This window comes from Rhinichthys klamathensis, unplaced genomic scaffold, assembly GCF_029890125.1.
Source record: "Rhinichthys klamathensis goyatoka isolate OS25496 unplaced genomic scaffold, OSU_Roscu_1.1 h1tg000289l_1, whole genome shotgun sequence".
Lineage (NCBI taxonomy): Eukaryota > Metazoa > Chordata > Actinopteri > Cypriniformes > Leuciscidae > Rhinichthys > Rhinichthys klamathensis.
This window is the reverse complement of record NW_026606808.1, coordinates 681,984-705,877: the sequence shown is the minus strand read 5'-3', so window position 1 is coordinate 705,877 and position 23,894 is coordinate 681,984. Positions and strand designations below refer to the sequence as shown.

At 38.1% G+C, this 23,894-nt stretch overlaps 1 protein-coding gene across 2 annotated transcripts; it reads left to right on the top strand.

Moving 5' to 3' along the window:
* Positions 1–110: 110 nt before the first annotated feature.
* On the top strand, positions 111–23,894 carry c3b.2 (complement component c3b, tandem duplicate 2). 2 transcript variants are annotated; one of them, XM_056269715.1, is made up of 39 exons: positions 111–342; positions 472–634; positions 725–795; positions 895–986; positions 2,919–3,001; positions 3,086–3,173; positions 3,464–3,566; positions 3,677–3,791; positions 3,873–3,988; positions 4,813–4,968; positions 6,763–6,972; positions 7,053–7,253; positions 7,994–8,152; positions 8,233–8,362; positions 11,315–11,377; positions 11,539–12,079; positions 12,157–12,242; positions 13,379–13,518; positions 13,605–13,814; positions 13,932–13,998; positions 14,858–14,944; positions 15,103–15,306; positions 15,390–15,465; positions 15,556–15,715; positions 15,827–15,937; positions 16,765–16,909; positions 16,996–17,159; positions 17,253–17,408; positions 20,443–20,502; positions 20,607–20,697; positions 21,637–21,688; positions 21,777–21,864; positions 22,423–22,512; positions 22,609–22,714; positions 22,947–23,036; positions 23,113–23,196; positions 23,272–23,352; positions 23,504–23,651; positions 23,728–23,894. In XM_056269715.1, exons 1-39 carry the CDS (start codon positions 130–132, stop codon positions 23,870–23,872), a joined length of 5,145 nt encoding a protein of 1,714 aa, XP_056125690.1. In that variant the 5' UTR covers positions 111–129; the 3' UTR covers positions 23,873–23,894. The 2 variants fall into 2 exon arrangements, with proteins under 2 accessions (XP_056125690.1, XP_056125689.1); XM_056269714.1 differs by having other exon boundaries at positions 23,113–23,352.

The following is a 23,894-nucleotide window of genomic DNA, read 5'->3' as shown; positions in this document are numbered from 1 at the left end:
ATATTTTCTTTTCTTTTAGGTTAGACCACGTTGACATTTTTGACTTTGTTTTACCACAAAAACAAAATCATTCAAAATATATCTTAATGTGGAAATTGTAAACATGTTTCCCATCGAAGTTATGCTTGGATGTGTATGTTTCGGTTTAGGTTTTCTATTCTAGCTCCAGCAAAGATAAGGCCTGGAACAAAACAGAACATCCTGATAGAGGGTCAGAATATGCACCAGTTACTAAAAGTCACTATCCAGGTCTATGACTTTCCAGTCTCCGAAACTGTCTATTTGCAGGACTCAGTTATCCTCAAGTCAGACAACAACTACAGCGCCCTCAAGACCATTGAGGTGAATTTATGTATGAATGTGTTTGATCTTGGTTGGTTTAAACTTGGTTTGTTAAAGTTCTCATTTGTTTGAGACATTGCTCATGTTGCTTGCTGAACCTAAATGTAATAAAATACTGTCTTTTGCCAGATTGATCCAAATGTGCTACGTCCAGATGGAAAGAAGAAGTATGTGAAGCTGGTTGCTCAGTTCGGCCCCTTCCATCGTGCAGAAGAAGTAATAGCAGTGTCGTTCCGCACTGGACACATCTTCATTCAGACTGATAAACCTGTTTACAACCCTGGAGATGCAGGTCAGCTCTCACATGCTGTCGAGCACATTGATAATACCTATTAATGCATTGTTCAATCTTCTTTTCCTTGATCATTCCGGAATTTTCCAGTGCGTTGCAGGGCTTTTGTATCTGATTCAGAATTCCGTGCTTCCGAGAGAACCATATCTCTTGAGATTCAGGTGACTGTCGTTGGCATTGGCATAAGCGTCACTACAGTTTGCAAGGCAACAGTTTATTTTTATGCAACAATGTTTTATGGCTCAATTGGCTCGTTTCAGAATCCAGATGGTATTGCAGTACATGGTATGTCCAGAGCCAAATCAATAGATGGGATACTATCTGACACCTACCTCCTCTCCACTGTAGTCAAGTATGCATACAGAACTGTTCATTTGTGGTTTATAGTATAATTACACAATTAGTTTGGGTGTTTAAATGCAATTATCTCTGATTTATAATTAATTAAACATTGAATATTTTAAATTGCTATATATACAGGTCCTTCTCAAAAAATTAGCATATTGTGATAAAGTTAATTATTTTCCATAATGTAATGATAAAAATTAAACTTTCATATATTTTAGATTCATTGCACACCAACTGAAATATTTCAGGTCTTTTATTGTTTTAATACTGATGATTTTGGCATACAGCTCATGAAAACCCAAAATTCCTGTCTCAAAAAATTAGCATATTTCATCCGACCAATAAAAGAAGTGTTTTTAATGCAACAAAAAAAAGTCAACCTTCAAATAATTATGTTCAGTTATGCACTCAATAGTCAATACTTGGTCGGGAATCCTTTTGCAGAAATGACTGCTTCAATGCGGCGTGGCATGGAGGCAATCAGCCTGTGGCACTGCTGAGGTGTTATGGAGGCCCAGGATGCTTCGATAGCGGCCTTAAGCTCATCCAGAGTGTTGGGTCTTGCGTCTCTCAACTTTCTCTTCACAATATCCCACAGATTCTCTATGGGGTTCAGGTCAGGAGAGTTAGCAGGCCAATTGAGCACAGTAATACCATGGTCAGTAAACCATTTACCAGTGGTTTTGGCACTGTGAGCTGGTGCCAGGTCGTGCTGAAAAATGAAATCTTCATCTCCATAAAGCTTTTCAGCAGATGGAAGCATGAAGTGCTCCAAAATCTCCTGATAGCTAGCTGCATTGACCCTGCCCTTGATAAAACACATGGCATGGCACCCCAGACCATCACTGACTGTGGGTACTTGACACTGGACTTCAGGCATTTTGGCATTTCCTTCTCTCCAGTCTTCCTCCAGACTCTGGCACCTTGATTTCCGAATGACATGCAAAACTGAGCAACAGTCCAGTGCTGCTTCTCTGTAGCCCAGGTCAGGCGCTTCTGCCGCTGTTTCTGGTTCAAAAGTGGCTTGACCTGGGGAATGCGGCACCTGTAGCCCATTTCCTGCACAAGCCTGTGCACGGTGGCTCTGGATGTTTCTACTCCAGGCTCAGTCAACTGCTTCCGCAGGTCCCCCAAGGTCTGGAATCGGTCCTTCTCCACAATCTTCCTCGGGGTCCGGTCACCTCTTCTCGTTGTGCAGCGTTTTTTGCCACACTTTTTCCTTCCCACAGACTTCCCACTGAGGTGCCTTGATACAGCACTCTGGGAACAGCCTATTTGTTCAGAAATTTCTTTCTGTCTTACCCTCTTGCTTGAGGGTGTCAATGATGGCCTTCTGGACAGCAGTCAGGTCGGCAGTCTTACCCATGATTGCGGTTTTGAGTAATGAAACAGGCTGGGAGTTTTTAAAAGCCTCAGGAATCTTTTGCAGGTGTTTAGAGTTAATTAGTTGATTCAGATGATTAGGTTAATAGCTCGTTTAGAGACCCTTTTCATGATATGCTAATTTTTTGAGACAGGAATTTTGGGTTTTCATGAGCTGTATGCCAAAATCATCAGTATTAAAACAATAAAAGACCTGAAATATTTCAGTTGGTGTGCAATGAATCTAAAATATATGAAAGTTTAATTTTTATCATTACATTGTGGAAAATAATGAACTTTATCACAATATGCTAATTTTTTGAGAAGGACCTGTATATACATATATTTGCATACACAATATATTTATATATAATCATTATATATCTCAAATTATATATTTGATTATTTTATAATTAATTATATATGAAATATTTTAAATCACTATATATATTTTTTATTAAAATATAAGATCATAAAATAATGTAATTTATATTTAATATTATATATGAATATTATTATAATACATTTTATTTACCTTGTACTCGTGTAGCTGCTGATCTTTTTGATTTTCTAGAGAGGGCAAGTGGAAAGTAGTTGCAAAGTTTGATCAGGGAAAAGAGAACATTTTCAGCAGAGAGTTTGAAGTAAAGAAATACGGTAAGCAATTCATATAATCTTCAGATTCTAATTTTTATTTTTTTCCTCTGTCGGTGGGTTAACGCCATTTTTCTTGCTCCCAAGTGCTCCCAGCATTCAATGTCACTTTGACTCCAAAGACGTCCCACCTCGGTCTAGATGCAGATAAGCTGGAAGTAGAAATAACAGCCAGGTGTGTGAATCAAACTACTCTGAATGATCTGGATGCATTTAGCATTCGTGAAGTAACATTGTTATATCGTTCAATATATTCAAATATAAAAGTTATTTTAAATTGTTGTAATATTTCATAATGTGTTACCATATTTTTTATTGAATAAATGCAGCCTTGGTGAGAATAAGACTTTTTTTCAAAAGCATTACAAAATCTTACTGACCCCAAATTTTTGAACAATAGTGTATTGAATTCATACATTCATAAGTTGCCAAAAACCTTGAGGTCACTGTATATATTTCTTCCAGGTATCTTTATGGTGAACCAGTGCAAGGTGTTGCATATGTGCTGTTTGGTATTGAAATAAACGGTGAGAAGAAGAGACTCACATCTATGAAGCAACTGAACGATGTAAGTGGTTAAACAAGAAAAAAAAAACTTCACTTTAAGTATCTTTATCTTAAACATTAAATCAGCTTTGTAGAAAGAGACTTTTGTAATCTATGTTTTATAAATTGCAGCTGAATGGAGGAATTGTTAGTTTGACTATGGAGGAGATAAAGAGGGCCTATCCTGACACAAACAGCCTAGTGGGGTCTTCTGTGTACGTCAAAGCGTCAGTAATGACCAGCACAGGTGGGGAAATCAGAAAATATCAGCGTTTGCCTCAGTTTTCTTCTCTGAAAACACTCTTACATCTTAAGACTTTCTTCTCAGGTAGCGACCTTGTGGAAGCAGAGAAATCCGGCATTAAAATAGTAATATCACCCTACATGCTCTCCATCAGGGACACACCAAAGTATTTCAAACCTGGCCTGCCATTTGGCATGACGGTAATTGAATTTCTTTTGCAACTTTTACTGCTTCAAAGGATAGTTTACCCTTCACGTCATGTCATACCGGTTTGATTGAGCAGAATGCCCAAGCTGCTCTGTTCCTTACCCTGGACGGTGCGCACGGGCTGTCAGGCTCTACAAAGAACTCAATAGCAGTTTAATTTTAGTATTATTTCGAGTATTTGTTCATATTTTGAGTTAGCTTTCACTTTTATGTTTTAATTTAAGTTTTAGTAGTTTTGCTATGTGTATTTGTCATTTCTAGTATCTATTAAAAAAATATATATATTTGGTTATTGTATATTAATATTTAATTTATTGTTATTGTTAATTTTAGTTAACTTCTTTCATTTCAGTTAATTCCCAAGCCATTTCTAACTTTAAGTAAAAAAAAAAAAAAATATATATATATATATATATACACACAGTAGGCCTACTGTATATATATATATAAAAAAAACGTAAAATTAGAAATTCCTTGGGAACTAAATATATAATACAAGCAATATGTGTAAAAGTGTTATTCTACTGTTATTTATATACTACTATTATGGTGTCTATTATTATCTTGAAAAGGTTTTATTTGTATATTTTCACGTTTTTTTAAAAATTTTATTTAAAGTTTTAGTAATTTTATGTGCTTTTGTTTAATTTCTTTTTAGCTTCCTTCTAAAATAATATTAGGAGCTATGACAAGTAAATGATGACAAAATTGTCATTTCTGGGTGAACTATCCCTTTAATCTGATTTTATGATAGGATTGTTGATTTTAGCAGATGATGGTAGCATTATTTCAAATTAGTTTGTATTTTGTTGCTTAGGTTACAGTGAGTAACCATGACGGCTCTCCAGCCCCTAATATTCCTGTTAAAATCAGTTTTCTTGAAAGCCCAATCAGTGATCACCACGGCATCATCCAAGTCTACATCAACATGCCTAACACGGCCAGGTCATTTGGTGAATCACAGATACTGAAAGTAAGTCAATCACAGAAAAAACATACACGCACAATAGAAACAATATAAAAAATTGTATTTAACCGTGAGCTGAATTTGTATATATATATATATATATATATATATATATATATTAGGGGTGTAACGGTTCACAAAATTCAAGGTTCGGTTCGATACGACACAGTGGTGTCACAGTTCGGTTTTCGATACAACAAAAAAAGAAATGCCAGAGAAATTTCCTTGATTTTTAATTTATTTATTAAAACTAACATCATAAGCTATGATTTTTTTTTACTTTGAACAATGATGGAGCTATACTTGAGCTATACTGGGGTGTCTTCTTAGCAGCATATAAAACAAAAACAGCTCCTTATAAAAGAATGAAATGGAATATTGTAGTAGTTATAAACAAATACAAAGAAAACAATTTAGTTTTTATATGGAACTCAGTGTGCTTTTACTCAATTTGTACAAATTTTCTTTCCGGATAAGATGAGAGTGTCTAGTTCCAGTTATTGACACACTGGGGTGATGTCGGCGTAAATGAGTTGACATGTTTGAAGTATTCTCACTGAATTTTACACAAAATTTTACACGCACATGGAGAAATTTTAGGGGCACACCTTAAATCAATCTGCAGCGCAGTTATTCACATTTCCCCCCATTTTTATTAGTTTGATTATTACTGACAAATGTCTAATAAATAGACTTAACTTACAGAAATTACAATGCATTATACATTCATAATTTTTTACATTTTTATTCATAATGTTGAAATAATTCAAAAGCAAAACGACTAAAAAATAAATATTTGGGAGTGGAAATGGCAGCCACCTACTGGTTACAATGCTAATTTTAAAGTCTTTTTTATTTTCTGTTTTCCTACAGTACATCTTGAAACTTTTAGTTTTATAAATGGGGGTAATCTTTGAAGGATGAACAAATAATGTTTTGGTCACCACATTAAAAATAACATTTAAATAGGATAATATTTGAGTTTTGAAGTGCTGGAAAAGCATTTTACTATTCCTGCCAAACTTTCATGGTTACAGTTAGTGTTACTACATTAAATCCATGGTGAATGTTGCTGATTTGTGGACTTAAAACCTATAACTAGTTAGTTCATGGCACAATGTTTCTCCTGGTTTTTTTCTGTGATCTAATAGAGATCTACGGTTAATACTTGATGTTGGGCAACGTTGTGGTGGTCGCGCCAGCGCGACTGCTAACTAAATTTTGGTTGTACAGGCAGAAAAAACAGTCCAACTAATCGCTCGGTTTGTAATGCGTACCGAACCGAAAGCCTCGTACCGAACGGTTCAATAGGAATACGTGTATCGCTACACCCCTTATATATATATATATATATATATACATACATACAGGGCATATTCCTTTACATGCAATCTGCAAGCTATCACATCATTACTGAATGGCACAAGCTGATTGGCCTCTGCTGATCCTACAGCCAATGAGATTGCTTGCTCAACATTTAAATAGTCTGGTTCAGTGTTTCCTGTAAGCTAATCCTGCGGTGTGCTATCAGAGTTCCTCTGAACCCCTCCACCTCCCCCAGCTCCACCTGCCTAGATCTGCTACCGGATCGATGTATGTCGATTTATGCAGCAGCAGCAGCATATCTTACGCTAACTGCAGCGTGTTTGTGTATCTATTAGCAGTAGCAAGTCCATACTTGCTCTGCAGCAGCAGTGTAGCAGATCTAGTCCGCCAAGACCAAATACATTTACATTGTTGCATTCATTAACCTGACAAAACTACCCAGAGAGTTGTCATGATTGACGTATTCATGTGTAGGTGGAGACAGCGAATCCTTCGCTGAGACCAGAACAGCAGGCTGTTTTAGAAGTGCATGTGGAGCCATATGCCCCTTTTTCCGGCCACAGGAACTTCCTGCATATCTCAGTGGGTCTCAATAAAGTGGCGGTGGGCGATGGACTCAACGTCCAAGCGCACATCAAATCCCCACCAAATCAAAAAAAGCTTGTGGAGCAGCTGACGTATGCCGTGAGTATGACACTTGAGGCATTTTAAGATGAAAATGACTGCAATCTTGGTATTGATTACACTTACAATTGTTTCTATAGGTGTTAAACAAGGGAAATATAATCCATGCCGGGAGAGTGAATGTCAAAGACCTGGCTGTCATAAACATTCCTCTGCTGGTTACCGCAGAAATGCTACCTTCCTTTCGGATTGTGGCGTACTACATTTTGCCATGGATATCTAATGCGGAAGTGGTGGCAGACTCTGTGTTTGTTGATGTGGAGGACCGGTGTGTGGGTTCGGTGAGTTCATGTGGCGTTCATAAGAAATGATTAACATTGCATGATTCTAGCACTTTTCGCCTATTTTTCAATAATGTAAGTAATTCTGCTTTGGCTTTTAAACCACTTAAAGGTGCATTGTGTAATATTTAGGAGAATCTGTTAACAGAAATGCAATATCATATACATAACTATGTTATCAGTGGTGTATAAAGACCTTACTTAATGAACCGTTATGTTTTAATTACCGTAGAATGAGTCATTTCTATCAACATACACCGCGGGTCCTCTTACATCGACATGTTTCTACAGGAGCCCTAAACGGACAAACGCGTTCGTTTCGTCACTATGTTGTTCTTCATGCAAAGAAGCTAGCTAAAGTCAGCGAATAAAACACTGACACAATGATGAACAAGTAACAATAATATTCACAATAACATTGTTTTACTGAATAATGAAGTAAACCTAATTTCTTAATTTATCTTTGTAATTTATCTTTGCTACTCTCTGCTGTCTCAGACGACAAAATCTTTTCCTGTCGGTGAGGATGCGAATTGCAACAAACAGAAGTTACGGTGTAACTTCTGTTTGTTGCAATTCGCATCCTCACCACTAGATGCCACTAAAAATTACACAGTGCACCTTTAAGAGGTTACTTTGTCCCAAAAAAAGGCCATATAAGTTTAATGCCATAATAGTTGCTTACATTCGTTTATTTATGAGTGCATTATTTCATTTGAGTGTTTTTATGATTGTTTTAGCTCAGTGTAGGACCAGTGAAGGGAGAAAAACACAATTCCTACTCACCAGGCAGCAGCTTTAAATTTGACGTGAAAGGTGACCCGGGAGCAAAGGTCAGCCTGGTTGCGGTGGATAACGCCGTCTTTCTGTTGAGTAAAAACCGCCTGACACAGAAGAAGGTGAGTGATGATGTAATTTTCACTGCACTCTCCAGAACCTTCTCCAGGGCCTCACTGACACTCATGACTCTTTCATTCAGGTGTGGGAGGTGGTGGGACAGGGTGATATGGGCTGCACCTCAGGAGGAGGCAAGAATAATATGGGTGTATTCAGTGATGCAGGACTGATGTTTTATTCCAGCACAGGAAGATCCACTGACTACAAAAAAGGTCCTTCACACACACAGCATTAACATCTAATTAATTGCACTGGAGTAAATGTCATTACACTACCATTCAAAGATTGGAACATATAAAAAAAAAAAAAAATTAAATTGGAAACCACGATAGTATCTATTATGAATAGGAATCTTTTGTAGCATTTTAAATGTCTTTGCTGTCCCTTTTGATCAATTTAATGCTTCCTTGATGAATTAAAGTATTCATTTCTTTCAAATACTACTGACCCCAAACTTTTGAACGGTTCTATTTATAAAACAAGTCCAAAGCTTCAGAATTTGGCAAAGATAATGAGGACAGCAAGAATACAAAATTGGCCAAAAATGGCACACTTTTAATTTCTATCTAAACTAAATGTATGGTAGCACTTTTACAGACCTGTTGCACCTACACGTAAGTGCACTCACAGTCAAATAAAGTGCAACCAAATGTCTAATTAAAAATGCAGGACAAATACTGTATTGACAGTCATTTTGAGACAACAGTTGCTATGCAGCCTTTCAAAAATCTTGCCTATAGTTAAAGTCCCCCTGTGATGAAAATCAAGCTTTTAATGTTGTTTATATGTCTATGTGGTGTTTTTAATATGCTTTAAAGACCCACTCCGATGAAAATAATGTTTTTCTAGGTGTTAACATGTTCTTGTGGCATTTTTCTGTTGTTAGAGGACATATCTTGAGAAAAATAAGCTCAAAGTTGTATTTCTGAGTATTTCTACATTCAAATGGCTGTGAATCAGTAGCAGACGTTAAAATGCCGGCTAAAATAGACTGGAGTTGTGACGTAGTAACTCCACTGGGCGTCTCCACACGCGACGTCTTGGAGTGAAATAATGATCGGTGATCGGTGATAACTTTGATTAACTTCGGATAATAATAATTAACGTGTATATAATACTGTTGCCCCACCGGTATTGGGGGTGTAAGCTAGCGGGAGAGACAGAGCTCTCAGCAACGGGCAGGGGGAGGGTCGTCTCCGTGCCAACGGCTCCGCCCACAACGCAGAGGCGAATTGTTAATGAGCTACTGCCGCTCTGCTGAAGCGAAGTCCCAGAAAACGGCACAGGTTTTGTGATTTTGGCTAAAAATGGCATAATCATAATTTAAAGACCACTGGGAATGTTTAAAAATAGCTCAAAATATGATCGGAGTGGGACTTTAAGAAAAAAACGTGCAAATTCATTTGTCAAAACCATTGCTGAGTATTTTCTCCTTAAAACTGCAGTGAACCAAAGACGGTCTCAAAAGCGCGGTTTGAAATCGCTGGTGTTTCTGACGTCACAAACTACCTTGTAACCAATCTGGTCAATGTGGATCTCTGAGCTGGTGTGAGTGAGTGGAGGCGGGGCTATTTTTCATATTCATAGAACCGCGTATACTAAATGAGGCAAGGGTGTAGTTACATTCAAGCTATTTTAAAGTAACACCAGGTTACTTTTGCTCTCGGGGTGGGGTCCCCCTACAGTTGGGAAACAGTATTGTCCTCTAGACCTCTACTACTGTCGTAAACTCTGTCATCCTACATGCACGTGCAATTGTTGACAACCATGATAGCCCTGAACACTGTAGGAGGAGGTCACATGATGCAGGTGTTCTGCTTGCGTCGCGTGTGAAATGTCTTCATCCCAGGTACAGTGGCATATATTTCAGCATGTCATATGAATATAATTTCATGGGTTTTATTTTTTTTTCTAACGACAAATGATCGCGATGATCACGTTTACAAGCCAGTGTCATTATAGTAGCCTAGTCTATTGGTTACCGTTTTACTGAATCTATATGATACTTCAATGCAATGTTTGAGTGGTTGATAATAACCATATATCGTCAATATTATAATATCAAGCTACCATAAATGAATCTGCAAATTTTACAAATCGATTTGCATTATAGCTTGAGGCAAGACAAATAAACAAATATCACAGACATGTTAGGTATCCTAAAATATGATTTTGTACATCTTATATATTTACTTGCAAGAATGTAGCCCCTACCAAACTTGTGCACGCCGTTTAGACATAGGCTTTCATTTGATTTTTGATTTTTTTTTTGCCAAGTCCGCATCGGTCGGGCACCCCTCCTCCTCCTTCAGCTCACGCCAGCGAGAAAATGCTGGCCCAATGTTAATCCTAATTCTGCCTTTAACGCGATCACTTTCTCTTTTTCTCTTTTTGCTTTGCTCCGATAAAACCTTTGCTTTCTTGTTTTTCTGTGCTGCTTCGGCCATGACTATAACATTTGGCTCGCACGTCTGATTTTAAGGAAGTGGTGGTGGAAGTGACGTATATGCCGTAAAGGAGTCGAATTTTGTAGTTCTCTTTGTTCGCCGGTTACTACCCGAAACCCGAAGTTTAAAAGTACGATTAAAAACGCTACAGACCCCGTCAGGATATGGCAGACGTGTCATTTAACGTATTGTAAGTCGATGTACCATCACAAGAGACTTGGAAGTATATTATGAAGGTTGAAAAGTTACCTAGTGCTGCTTTAAGGCATGAAGTATTGTTTTTGTTTTCAAGGATTTTTTTTTTACAATTTTTATTTTGGTGATCAACGATGAGTTTTAAGGGATACAATTATTGACTACCGGGGGACTTCAACACAGTAATGTATTAATGGTAAAGTAACATTATGGCAATAATACCAAATACCATTGGTATTACGATGAGATGCTCTTTAGGGTGAACTTGACCTTCAGCATCCAAGTCCCATTCGCCATCTTGGTTTCACAGCGATGCCATAGAAGAACCATTTTTGGTTCCCCAAAGAACCTTTCAGTGAACAGTTCTTAAACCCTTTTTTTTTTCAATCTTTTTTCCACTATCAAGAACCTTTAGTGGAATGGAAAGGTTCCATCGATGTTAAAGGTTCTTCATGGGACCACGGGTGCCAATAAAGAACCTTTATTTTTAAGAGTGTATTTTCTGTGGTTTGTTTGGAACAGATTGCTCCAGTAAATCTAGAAGAAGACGTTCGGCTGCCAAACTGCAGCTCAAAGAGCAGCTGGGTGAGTCGCTGTCATCTGTGCATCAAATCTTTAAAAAGTTTTGTATTTTACAGTTTGTTAAATATGAAAGATATGAAAGTGTTAGCAAAAGCGCTAGCCAAAATGAGCGAGTCGAGCTAATGCGCTAGGTCACCCTGCCTAAACACGTTCTTTTCTCTCAGAGAAGGTATATTCTGACGAGTTCCTGCAGAGATGTTGTGTGGACGGCATGCGGGAGATTCCCATGCCCTATTCGTGCTACCGCCGCTCCCTCTACATCACCGAGGACTGGAGCTGCGTGTTAGCTTTCCTCCACTGTTGCGCACAGTACAGAGGGGAGGAGCTTGGTGTCGTTACCAGGCCCCCGACGACCACCCTTCCACCAACCACCACCCCTACACCCACCACCTCCCACCTCCGTATTTTACCTATGCTTATTAGGGAAGAGACCTTTAGAGATTATTTGACCGGGTCCAGTTTTTCAGATCGCGTTGAGGTTTCCCGATTTGTTGCCCTCGGATCTCCCGTCCTAATTGGGTTGGCAGGAGGACGCATGGAGAGTCATGTTGAAAGGATGAAAGAGAAGGTGGAGGAGGAGGAGGAGGAGCAAGAGTTCAATGAAGATGATTTAGCTGACATAGAAGACATTTACGTGCGCACCAAGTTCTTCGAGTCGTGGCTGTGGACTGACATCAGACTGCCCAGCGTACCCAAGTCTGACGGGTAAGAGTTTGACCTTGACTCGGTGAAGAAGTCCCACTTTTATCATGTTCATTGATGAAGTGTATCTGTTATTCCAGGCTGGCTGTGTTTTCAGTGGACACGGTTCTTCCTGACAGTATCACTCAGTGGGGGTTTCTAGCCGTCAGTGCCTCACCTGAGAAGGGTAAACATTCCTGATCTTGTCTGAAGCATCTGTTTGTCTGGGCAGAGCTCCTTTATATGCTTTTAGATCTGCCATAGTGAGAGATGAATAATTACAATGAAAAGATATTAATAATGATATTTTTATTAGATTTTAATGCTATATGAGCCATTTCTGCACATGAATTTGGAATGTATTAATAATTAATATTTAGCTTGTAATGCTACAAGACAAGCATTTCTGCATATGAATTATGGATATATTATTAATCATTTTTATTATTATTTAGCTACATAACATATCAAGAGTTTCTCCATATGAATGTGATATTTTAATAATTGCTTAACTATTAATGCTACCTGTCAAACGTTTTTGCATATGATCTCCGAATATAATAATGTTTAGCTTTTAATGCTACATGCCTAGCATTTCTGCATACAAATTATGAATATTTAAAAAGTATTATTTCGCTTTTAATGCTACATGCCAAGCATATTCATTTAAATTCTGAATATTTGAATAATAATTATTTCACTTTTAATGCTGCACTTCAAATGTATTATGAATATTTTATCAAAATCAATTGACACGATGGTAAAAGGTAGGAAGACCGAAGTTTCACGTGGAGCATTCGGAGATTTTTTTTCCTGAATTTTCCTGAACTGTTGGGTGAATTGTGCTATATGAAAAAAAAAAAAAAAACGTTGGCTTATCTTCTCTGAAAAGCGTTCCAATAACTACTATTTAACTTTTCATGCTACATGTCAAGTATTTCATCATATAAATTATGAGTATTAAAAATTATTTAGCTTTTAGTTCTACGTCAAACATTTCGAACAACACGTCAAACGTTATTGCTACATGTCAAGCTTTTCATATGAATGATGAATATTTTAATCATTATTTTTTAGCTTTTCATGCTACATGTCAAATTAATTAAGAATATTTGATCAATAATTATTTACGTTTTAATGCTACATGTAACATGTTTCTGCATATGAATTATACATTTACAATAATTATTTAGTTCTTAATCCTGCATGACTATTTTAATAATTACTATTCAGCTTTTCATGCTACATATCAGACATTTCTGAGAACGAATGTGAAAATGTCCCTGAGAATGAGATTATTCCTGGTTTGTGAACCTCTTGCAGGTTTCTGTGTAGCTGAACCTTATAACGTGCGAGCGTGGCAGCCGTTCTTCATAGACCTGCGGTTGCCTCACTCAGTGTCCAGAAATGAACATGTGCAAATCAAAGCTGTGGTCCACAACTACAGGGACTCAAAACTGGAGGTTGGATTCACACCGTCACCAAACGATTACCACACTCCCACTGTAACGTCTCTGTGACCTGACCTGAACAACTGTCTGTTTTGCAGGTACTGGTGATCCTGGATAAGACAGAGGACATGTGTAGTGTGGCATTTAGCGGACCCCACAGACAGCAGGTTTCGGTGCAGGCCGGCTCCTCCAAGCTCATTACATACACTATCATCCCCCTCAAAACAGGAGAGCTCCCCCTACAGGTCACAGCCATTGCGGCCTCGTTCATGGGGCAAGATGCAGTGAGGAAGAATCTACGTGTGGTAGTAAGTGGGCTACTAAATCCTGCTCTGTCTTGTGTCTCACACACGTAATATTGAACATATTTTATATGTTCGTACATGTTATGTGTTTTTAGTATGAGGCTATATCTTGTGTTTTAGGTAGAAGGCATCCAGACAATTAAAGTGAGGAGTTTTGTGTTGAACCCCACTGGGAAAGGAGACAGTGGTAAGACTGGTTGGAAATCATGAGACTATTCATGATCAATGCAATAACACAAAAAAACATTTAATTAAAAATCACGCTTTTTAAAAAATTGTTACAGTAGCAGTTTTACACAATATAAATGGGTCTTAGAATATCTAGCAAGGATGAAATTTAATGGACTGACTAATTCAAGGATTGACTAATACAATCACAGTGCCACACTTGAATTCACTGAGCTCTCTTTCACAAATGTTTGTCTAGCTGCTTGATTTTATACACATGTAGCAATGGGTCTGACTGAAACACCTGAATTCAATCATTAAGAGGTGTGTTTCAATACTTTTGTCCATATTCACCTTTTTCCTAATGAGCCCTACTTTTAGATTATGAGAGACACTTCTGGTTTGGGGAAGTTCCACTCAAAAAGACTGAAACAAATAACTTACAATCAGAAGGTTGCGCTACATATAATGCTTATCTGTCAGTTTGACTGAAAGAGCTGTACAATTTCTTTCTAGTTCTATTTTCAGACGTCAGGGGAATAACATCATGCTTGGTATTTGAATGCGACATGGTATAACAAGAATATCTGCTCTTTTTTTCCTTTGCATTCTGCTGTAACAGTATAAAAAAATGCATCATATACTGCGCATTTGTGGTCTGTTCTACTTAGTATAATTATCTATAACTCAAAAAAATTCTTTATAAAATCACGCTTCAGTTTTTCTTTTTAAAAGTTTTACACAGTATAAATGGGCCTTGATGCATGAAAAGTATATATTATTAAAATGTATATGTTCATTTGAATAATTTATTCATTATATGATTTAGTTTATACATTTTTGTTATAATAAATGATGAAGCATTTCCTTCGTCTCAGCTGGGAGACAGATGATAGAAGTGGAGAAGATGCAGCTGGACGCCGTTGTACCGAAATCTCTGCCGGAGACATTTGTCAATGTCAGAGGTTTGACATTTTATTAAGCAATATTCACAATATTATGAAAATGGCATTAACACTCAATTGCATAATAGACATTTATGTGAATGAACAAAACTGGGAAATTCTTGACAGTTGACGTGAAGAGTTCCCCAGTTTTGTACTGATCTGTATCTGTTCTTTAGGTGATTTGCTGGCAGACAGCATTGATAACTCCATTCAGGAGGACTCGCTGGCATCTCTGATCCGCATGCCCGGCGGGTGTGTGGAGCAGAACCTGGCCACCATCACACTGCCCCTCATTGCAGCCCATTACTTGGACCGTAGTGCAAACTGGGCCGTTGTGGGAGTAAGTCGCAGAGAAGAGGCCATCAAATACATACAAAAAGGTGCAATGAGAGACAAACAGGGATGAACTGCATTCTTTCAGATATGATTACGATCAATTATTTCTATTCTATTATTTTTATAGGTTACGAAAATCAACTTAATTATCGGAAAACGGATGACTCGTACCCTCCCTACGCCAAAGAAGGCACCAGCACATGGTATTCATGCTAGCACTTCGCTTAAACTACTGCACTATATTGAACGTTTTCCAGTAGAGTTCATGTGTATTTATGTTCTGTCCATCTCAGGGTCACTGCATATGTGGTAAAGGTGTTCTCCATGGCACACTCGTTTATCCGTGTCGATAAGAAGCATCTGTGTGGCCCTCTGCTGTACCTACTCAAGAATAAACACAGTCCAGATGGATCCTTTCAGGAGAACAATCCTGTCTACGACACCAGTATGACGGTGAGAATTAATAACTGTGATTGCACTAGTTTCATGATAATCTATAAAAGGGGACCACTGTCATCTGAATGCTTTCTCACAGTACTTGCTAACACATGTTTTGTGATGCAGGGGGGCCTGCGGGGCTCTGAATCCAGAGTGTCTCTGACTGCATTCGTGCTCATTGCTTTGGCAGAGGCACAAAACGCTGTTACCTGCCAAGAGCCAGGCCTTGACATACAGGTAACGTCACTCTTTAAAACGGCTAAAAACATCTGAATTAAACAGCAGTTAAATGACATTATTGACACAATAGCTGAATTAGAAAAATATCTTAATTTAATAATTAGTACAAAAGCTAAATTAAATAATACAATAAGAATAATTAATACAATAGCTGAATTAAATAATTACAACTATAGCTGAATTAATACAAAAGCTAAACTAAATAATTATTACAATAACTGAATTAAATAATTAGAACAATATCTATATTTCATAAGTAGTACAAAAGCTAAATTAAATTATACGATAATAATAATTAATACAATAGCTAAATTAAATGATTAAGACAATACCTTAATTAAATAATTAGAAAATGATCTAAATGTAATAATTAGGACAAAAGCTAAATTAAATTATACAATAATAATTAATACAATAGCTAAATTAAATATTTCCAAGTTTATTCCAATATATGAAATAAATATAAAATTGTACAATAATGAAAATACAATGAAGTTAATAATATATTTGGACATTTGCAGGAAAATATTTGCCAGCTTCATACTGATTTTACAAACAAGAAAAGGATGCCATTAAATGTACATTCCCTTCAGTTCTAAAGGGAACTCCACCAATCAGAAAACAGAAACAGTGACCGCCCACTTATTCAGCATCTTGAGTTCCTGAAGTACATTTCCCAAGCCCAATAAATATAAGTAAATAGACAAAGGTACAACACTGATTCGTGTTGTACTTCCGGGCAAACCAGAAAACAGAAATTTAATAACATACGTTTTGACATGTTTAATGGTGTTTATTGTATTTTCTACTTGCGATCATTGCAGGACGAGTCCAGAAAAGCAGCGACGTATATAAGAGAGCATTTCCCCCGGCTGTCGAGGCCGTACACAGCGGCTATAGCATGCTACGCCTTAGCAGTCTCCAACCACGGTTGCATGAAGAGCATGTTGCTAAAATTAGCCTCACCTGGTACATAGCTTTTAAAAACAAAAATATAAAATATATTGCTTTGTGTGGTCTTGTCTTTCTCATCTTTCTTTATTTTCTGTCTACAGATCGTACCCACTGGCCTGACTCTGATAATTATTTCTTCACACTGGAAGCTACAGGCTACGCATTGTTAGCGCTTATCAAAAGTGGCCACATGGAAGAAGCAGCCGCCCCCTTTCAATGGCTGAGCGAGAAACGTGGCATTGGGGGAGGGTACGGCTCTACTCAGGTAAAAAAAAACATGTGTAAACCTTTACTACTTGGCTTACATTTGTATTTAAGGTACATGGTTATTCATATAATGACTGTTTTCTCCCATCAGTCTACTATGGTAGTGCTACAGGCCCTCTCTGAGTACCTCGTGAAGAGCCCTCCTCCTACTGACCTCAATTTATTGGTGCAACTCAGTGTTCCCGGTCGCAGTGACGTACGCTGGACCTTCAATCCCAAAGTTGCTTACGTGGCCCGATCTTCACGGGTGAGATAGTATATCTTTCAAACTCTCCTTTGCAGTTTTAATCAAAACGTTTCTTGGCAAAATGTACAGCCTATCAGCTGTTTGCAATGAACAAATCAAACAAAAGTAATTATAGGTCAACACAACAAATGTTGTGTGGTTCCCCCAAATTCAACTGAAAATGCAACTTTTAATGACTTCTGCAGTCTAAAAATGATTCAACCCCTTCATGGCACGCATGTTTAGTACTTAGTAGAACACCCTTTTGCTGTTATGACCTGCTGAAAATAAGATGCTACAACCAGACACCAGCTTCTGGCCGCGTTTCTGAGGTATCTTAGCCCATTCCTCATGAGCAACGGCCTCCAGTTCAGTAATATTCTTGGGTTTGCGTGTTGCTACTGCCTTCTTCAAATCCCACCAGAGATTTTCTATGGGGTAATCTACGGGCTTCAAGAAAGGTTTCCAGTGCCAGAGGATATAAAGCAGCCGCAGAGCACCACCATGCTAAACTGTTGGCAGAGTGTTCTTTTAGGCATATGCTTCATTCTTCTTCCTCCAGACATACCGCTGATTCAGAGGGCCGAAAAGGTCCAATTTTGCTTCATCGCTCCACAGAATAAATTCTCAAAATCTCTGTGGCTTATTTATATGCTTTTGAGAAAATTGGAGACAACTTTTCTTGCGATTTTGGGTCAGTAGTGGTGTAGGCCTTGGAGTTCTGGCATGGGAACTGCATGCGTTTATTTTACGCGCCTTACTGTGCAGCTGAAACCTCAGAGCCTGTTGCCATCAAGTCTTGCTGCAGGTCTTTTGCAGTCACTCGAGGGTTTTTCTGAACCTGGCTTCTCAGAAATCTGGTTGCAGCGGTTGATAGCTTCCTTTTTCTGCCCCGTCCAGGACAGTGTAACTTTGAACTTGCAAACTAAGCTTCCGACTGTGTCACTAGAACGTGCCTTCGCAACCTTTTTGTATCCTGTTTGGGAAGGGCGATGATATCTTCTCTTAACTTTTTGGACCATTCTTTTGATTTCGAATATGCAGTCAAACGTGACACTAAACAAACCTAGTCAGTTCAGATATTTCATGTGTTCTAGCTCAAACACACCTGTTGCAACTAATGAAGCCCTTGAATAGTTGCATCAGGTGTAGTGTTGTCAAAAATATCGATATTTCGATAAATATCGATACTGAAATATCTGAACGGTACCAATACTAATTTCCCGAAGTATCGATACTAGCCGAGCAGTCACTTTCACTTCTCTCAAAAGGCGCGTTGACAAACACCACACGTGACGCACTCGTCTCATTCGCTCTGGTTAAATAGCAAAAGTGAAGTGAATGGAAAGATGGCGAGGGCGGCGCCCCCGCGACCGGCTTTGGTTGATTGTTGAAGGGGCGATAAAGAACATCATTGATAAAGAACACCGCGAGCGGGCATGTCGGAGAATAGCGCGGACACGAGCTACACACCGCGAGCGGGCATGTCGGAGAATAGCGCGGACACGCGAGCGGGCTGCGGGCACCCAACAGATTGTTTGACTATCAATAATCCCTCACATCACTCATTTTTTAAAATTATTGTATAGGTGAAAACAGACTTAAGGAACAGGCTCCAGGGGTAGGCTACTATTTAACAGCATATGCTCAGCATCAGGGGTATTTGTTGTTTGGACAGACCTGCCCCCACTGCTAAAAAAAATCCTCAAGGAAACACTGTAACTCTTCTCATTTTAACTTTTCTGAAACATTAACCAAGATGGCCTAGTATTGTTGTTGATAAGAGTCTGTGTGTTGTCTCGTTTTAATTCTTAAAGTTAACATAATCTGACTGAGGAATCTTAGACAAGTAAATATTGTAACTGTGGTCAAATGTAAATTAACTGGTGCCTATTTAACTTTATTCAAAAATTATTATTTAATTCTGCAATTTTCCTTCATTAGCGATTATCATCAATTTGATTACACATATATTAATTAAACTAAACAGCTAGACAATGGCATCTCTGAATTAAATAATGACATGCCTTTAACTGAAAATTTAAAGTTTAATCTTATTATTATACATTACTGACTCTCTATTCTCCAATTTGATACTGTTAAGTGCTTTTTTGTTACAGTATATTTTAATCTTTGATAACAGTATAGGTAATAAAAATGCATCATGTTAGCTCTGGTCCAATTAAAAAATATAAACAAATAGAACTCAGGACATTTTTGTTCATGTAAAAATACCTCATTGTCATGTTCTAGACTTGTTATATTTAGCTTTAAATTAAAAAAATACCCCCTTAATATTGTGGCAGTTTTTTCTCAGTGGTATCGAAAATGGTATCGAATATCAATATTTTTCAAGGTATCGTATCGAAGTTAGAAATTCTAGTATCGTGACAACACTAATCAGGTGTGCTTCAGACAACAAGCTTTGAAGATCTGTGCTGTAGTGAGTGATTCTATTCAGGGGGTTGAATAATTTCGAGACTGTAGAAGTCACTAAAAGTGGCATTTTCAGTTGAATTCAGGGAAACCACTTGAAACATTTGTGTTGAGCTTCAATTTTGTTTGATTTGTTCATTGCAAACAGCTGATAGTCTGTACATTTTGCCAATAATCCTGATTTGCAATGGGGGTTGAATAGTTTTGATTACAACTGTATGTTTTTGTAAATGTATATGGTGTTATTATACTGCACAAATATATCAGCTAGCACACAGATTCCCTTCACTCTCCCACAAATATACTGTGCTCTCCCTGTCCCAGTCACCCTGGTTCCCCCGACAAAAACCCAATAGGATTTTTCCATTGGCTTTTGGATAATTGCAGAAAAAAAGCTTGGTGACCAACAAACGTTTATGATTCTCACATGTTTAGTTCATCAAGATGATATTCACAAATGAACACAACTTTTATGAATTTTGAAGCCTAAATACAGTTGGCAGAAGTTAAAACGTAAACATGGGCTATATTAAACACACCAGGGTCGTATGACTTCAACTTCACCATCACAAAGGCCGTGTACAATAACTACGTTACTCCCCTTCATTATCTCTTTCAGGTACCTCTTGACCAGGAATTCACAGTGGTGGCTTCTGGGAAGGGCAAGGGAATTTTGGAGGTGCTAAATGCCCACATTTACACCAAAGTTTTGAATGATTAAAATATAAAACCAAGATGTAATTTAGTTACAATCTTTACTCTGTTGCATTTTATGTGTCTCAGGTAGTGACTGTGTACCACCAGCTTCCTGATGTGTTCGAGAACAGCACGTGTAACGGCTTTCAGCTGGACGTCTCCATCGCTGAGACTAATGGTATGTTCTCTAATCAGTTTATATGGAAAAAATAAGTAATTGCAATGTTTTATCTCAAAATTCTGACAATTTTGACATTTCTCATAGCTGTGTTTATATCACTCTATTATGAGATAAAAAGTCAGAATTAATTATGCATAATTTACTGTTATTACTATATTAAGTACATGTAGTAACGTGCATTAATGCTGTCATCACGTGCTATCGGAAATTTCCATCTTCCCACTTCTTACGTTGTATTTACGAGCTCGTCGCATTCAAGTGCTTTGTTGTTGGAAAGAACAGGAATCATGGAGGACACCAGGTTTATTCTTACCTATTTATTGGGAAAATCTTATTAAAGCCAAAATTATATTTAGCGTCCCATTTATTGACAACCATAAACATTCACTGCACTATCTATAGTCAGCCTGCTTGCAATTCTGGAATTTTGGGCAAATACAGGCTATTTTCGCTGTGTATAAAACATCAATATGCTTCAAATTATTATTCATATATGTAAATATGCACTACTTTAACAACGGGTCAAGGCTATGTATCTATTGTGGAAAAAAGTAATAAAGAAAAACAGCCACGGCAGCAGTCGTTCTCCCTTCCGCCATGTTTTAAGTTTATGAAACTTGGGTTTCAAAATTATCGCCAAGCTTCCCAGTGGTAAATACGACTTGAGTGGGTGTTCATGTCCAATTTTTAACTAGGAAACTCGTATTTACTATAATTCTGATTAGCATATAAAGGCAGCATATGAATACTAAAATAAAGTGTTACCTGGCATTATATCAGTTAATGAAATATTGTTTTACTGTGTAAATATACATTCAATCTGTAAAACTGAAAATGTTGCTACGCTTTTTTTTTTTAACTCTGAGGTCTTGTAATCTTAGCTGTACACATATAGCGGACAGGTTTTCATTAAGATCACTCTTTGGTCCATTTTAGAAAAAAACCCACCAGATGTAGAAAAATCCTACAGACTCAATATCCACGTGAGGTGAGCGCTTGTATGCATGCAGGTAGATATCTTGTTTTTTCTAGGACATATTATTGTGGTTTCCACAATCTGCTTTGCATCCCCAAAGGGCTCTGGAGGCACGCCAAGTGAGGATGGTCATTCTGGACATCGGCCTGCCCACCGGCTTTGAGCCTGAAAACTCAGATTTAGAGTTGGTAAGACCAAACTCGTGACATAATGTGGCATTACATTAGCGATAAATAACAGCTAATCATGTAGCTAGCTGTGTTGTATCCTACCAAGACAACATTTGGAGGCGTCACATGTGCACTCCAGACGCGAAAGCTCTAATTTTGGCCAAATTTGGCAGGATTACATTATCTATCATGGAGAATACAATCCCATAATACATTGCGACAAGCTACATCCAAGATGGTTTAAAAAATCATGAAAATAAGTTGATTAAAAAATCATTATTCTTTTTATTCAACACACCAATGGGCTTTTCTACCCAATATTTGTATGTGCTTTGTATTTTTATGCCAAGAGTATTATGTTTTTAGCTTAGCAACATGCTAACGCTGAAGTCTATTGAGTCGTGAGTTGAGTCTATTTGTGTTGCGCGCAGTTTCTGACTATGAAAAGCAATTCAAATATGTCCCCTTGACAGTTAGGATGCTATGTAGGTAGCTACCTACACAGAATATATGCAGCAAGGCAAATCATTAGGTTATAGAAGTGATAATGTCAGGGGTGATTTTTTTTTTTTTTAGCTTAAAAATTCAGTGGACCGCTACATTAACAACTACCAAGTGGTGGACAACCTGAGTGACAGAGGATCCCTCATAATTCACTTGTTTAAGGTAACCTAACAACCACCCTAAAGGTTTATACATGTTTACCATGATGTAAATGAAGGCAACACTGAATATTTGTCTTTGTATGAATGACCCGGACAGGTGTCCAGTACTGATACAGACATGATCTCATTCAGACTGCATCAGAAATTTAAAGTGGGGCTCCTTCAGCCTTCCACTGTCACGGTTTACCAGTACTACAACAAAGGTTCGTTTGTGAAGTTATACTACTAATCTACACCGTTAAGTATTTTCTTGGCCTCGACTCATCTCACATTGTTTCTGCTACTGGCATGAATAACTCAATCGCCTTGCTATTCACACAGAATGCATTTTTGCAGGTAAAAAGGGAGAGGTAGGGTAGTGGAATGAAGAAAAAACAAATCATGCACGGGGCTCCATACAAACGGTTACTAACGGTGTGATCTTTGTTCTGTCAGATAAGCGTTGTAGCAGATTCTACTCTCCTCCTGAAGACCAACAGCAGCTCGATCAGATCTGCAAAGACGACGTGTGCCGCTGCTCACAGGGTCAGTTCAGCAGGACTATCTTTATGTTTTCAATCAACTTTTCAACTTTAACCAGTTATAAAACTTTCTTTCATAGGTGACTGTTGTGTAGTGAAAGAAGACTCCTTGTCTTTTGGGAAAGAACAGAGGAAGGCTGCTGTGTGCAATGGATTACATCATGGTAAAAGTTTCTTTTTTTTGGGGGGGGACACATCGGGATGTCACCATCTTCTCAATAAATGTGTCTTTTCTTCAGCCTACAGGGTCACACTGATCAGCGCCAGCCAGAGTCACTATGACCAGTATGAGATGGAGATTGTGCAGGTTATCAAAGAGGGTACGTCTACCACACTCTTAAAGGGGACCTACTATGCCCTTTTACAAAATCTCGATTTTAAGAACATTTAAAAAATCTAAAGAACCCTTTTTACACTATAAAAAGAACCTTTTGCATAACGGAAAGGTTCCATACGTTTCTGTTTGTGTAGGGACAGAAGAAGGTCTGATCGAGAAGGAAAGACGAATGTTCCTCTCTCATGCGAGCTGTAGGACAGGGCTTGGTTTGAGAGAGGGTCAGGACTACCTGATCATTGGGCCGATCGCTGACGTTTGGCAAGCAGGGAGCACGTCCAACAGGTGAGTAGCATAATAGCACTGGAAATGTACATGTTAGGGGCTGTATTTGACTATTCGCTCACGGTTTGCCTCTCAGGTATGTGTATACGCTGGGGAAAGACACGTGGGTCGAGCGCTGGCCGGCTGTGTCTGAATGCGGGGCTGGATCTCCTCTGCAGGTGAAATGCGACGAGCTGAAGAGCTTCGCAACGGCACTGACAGAAAGTGGCTGTCAGTCTTGAGACAAATGCTTGTCTTTGAATA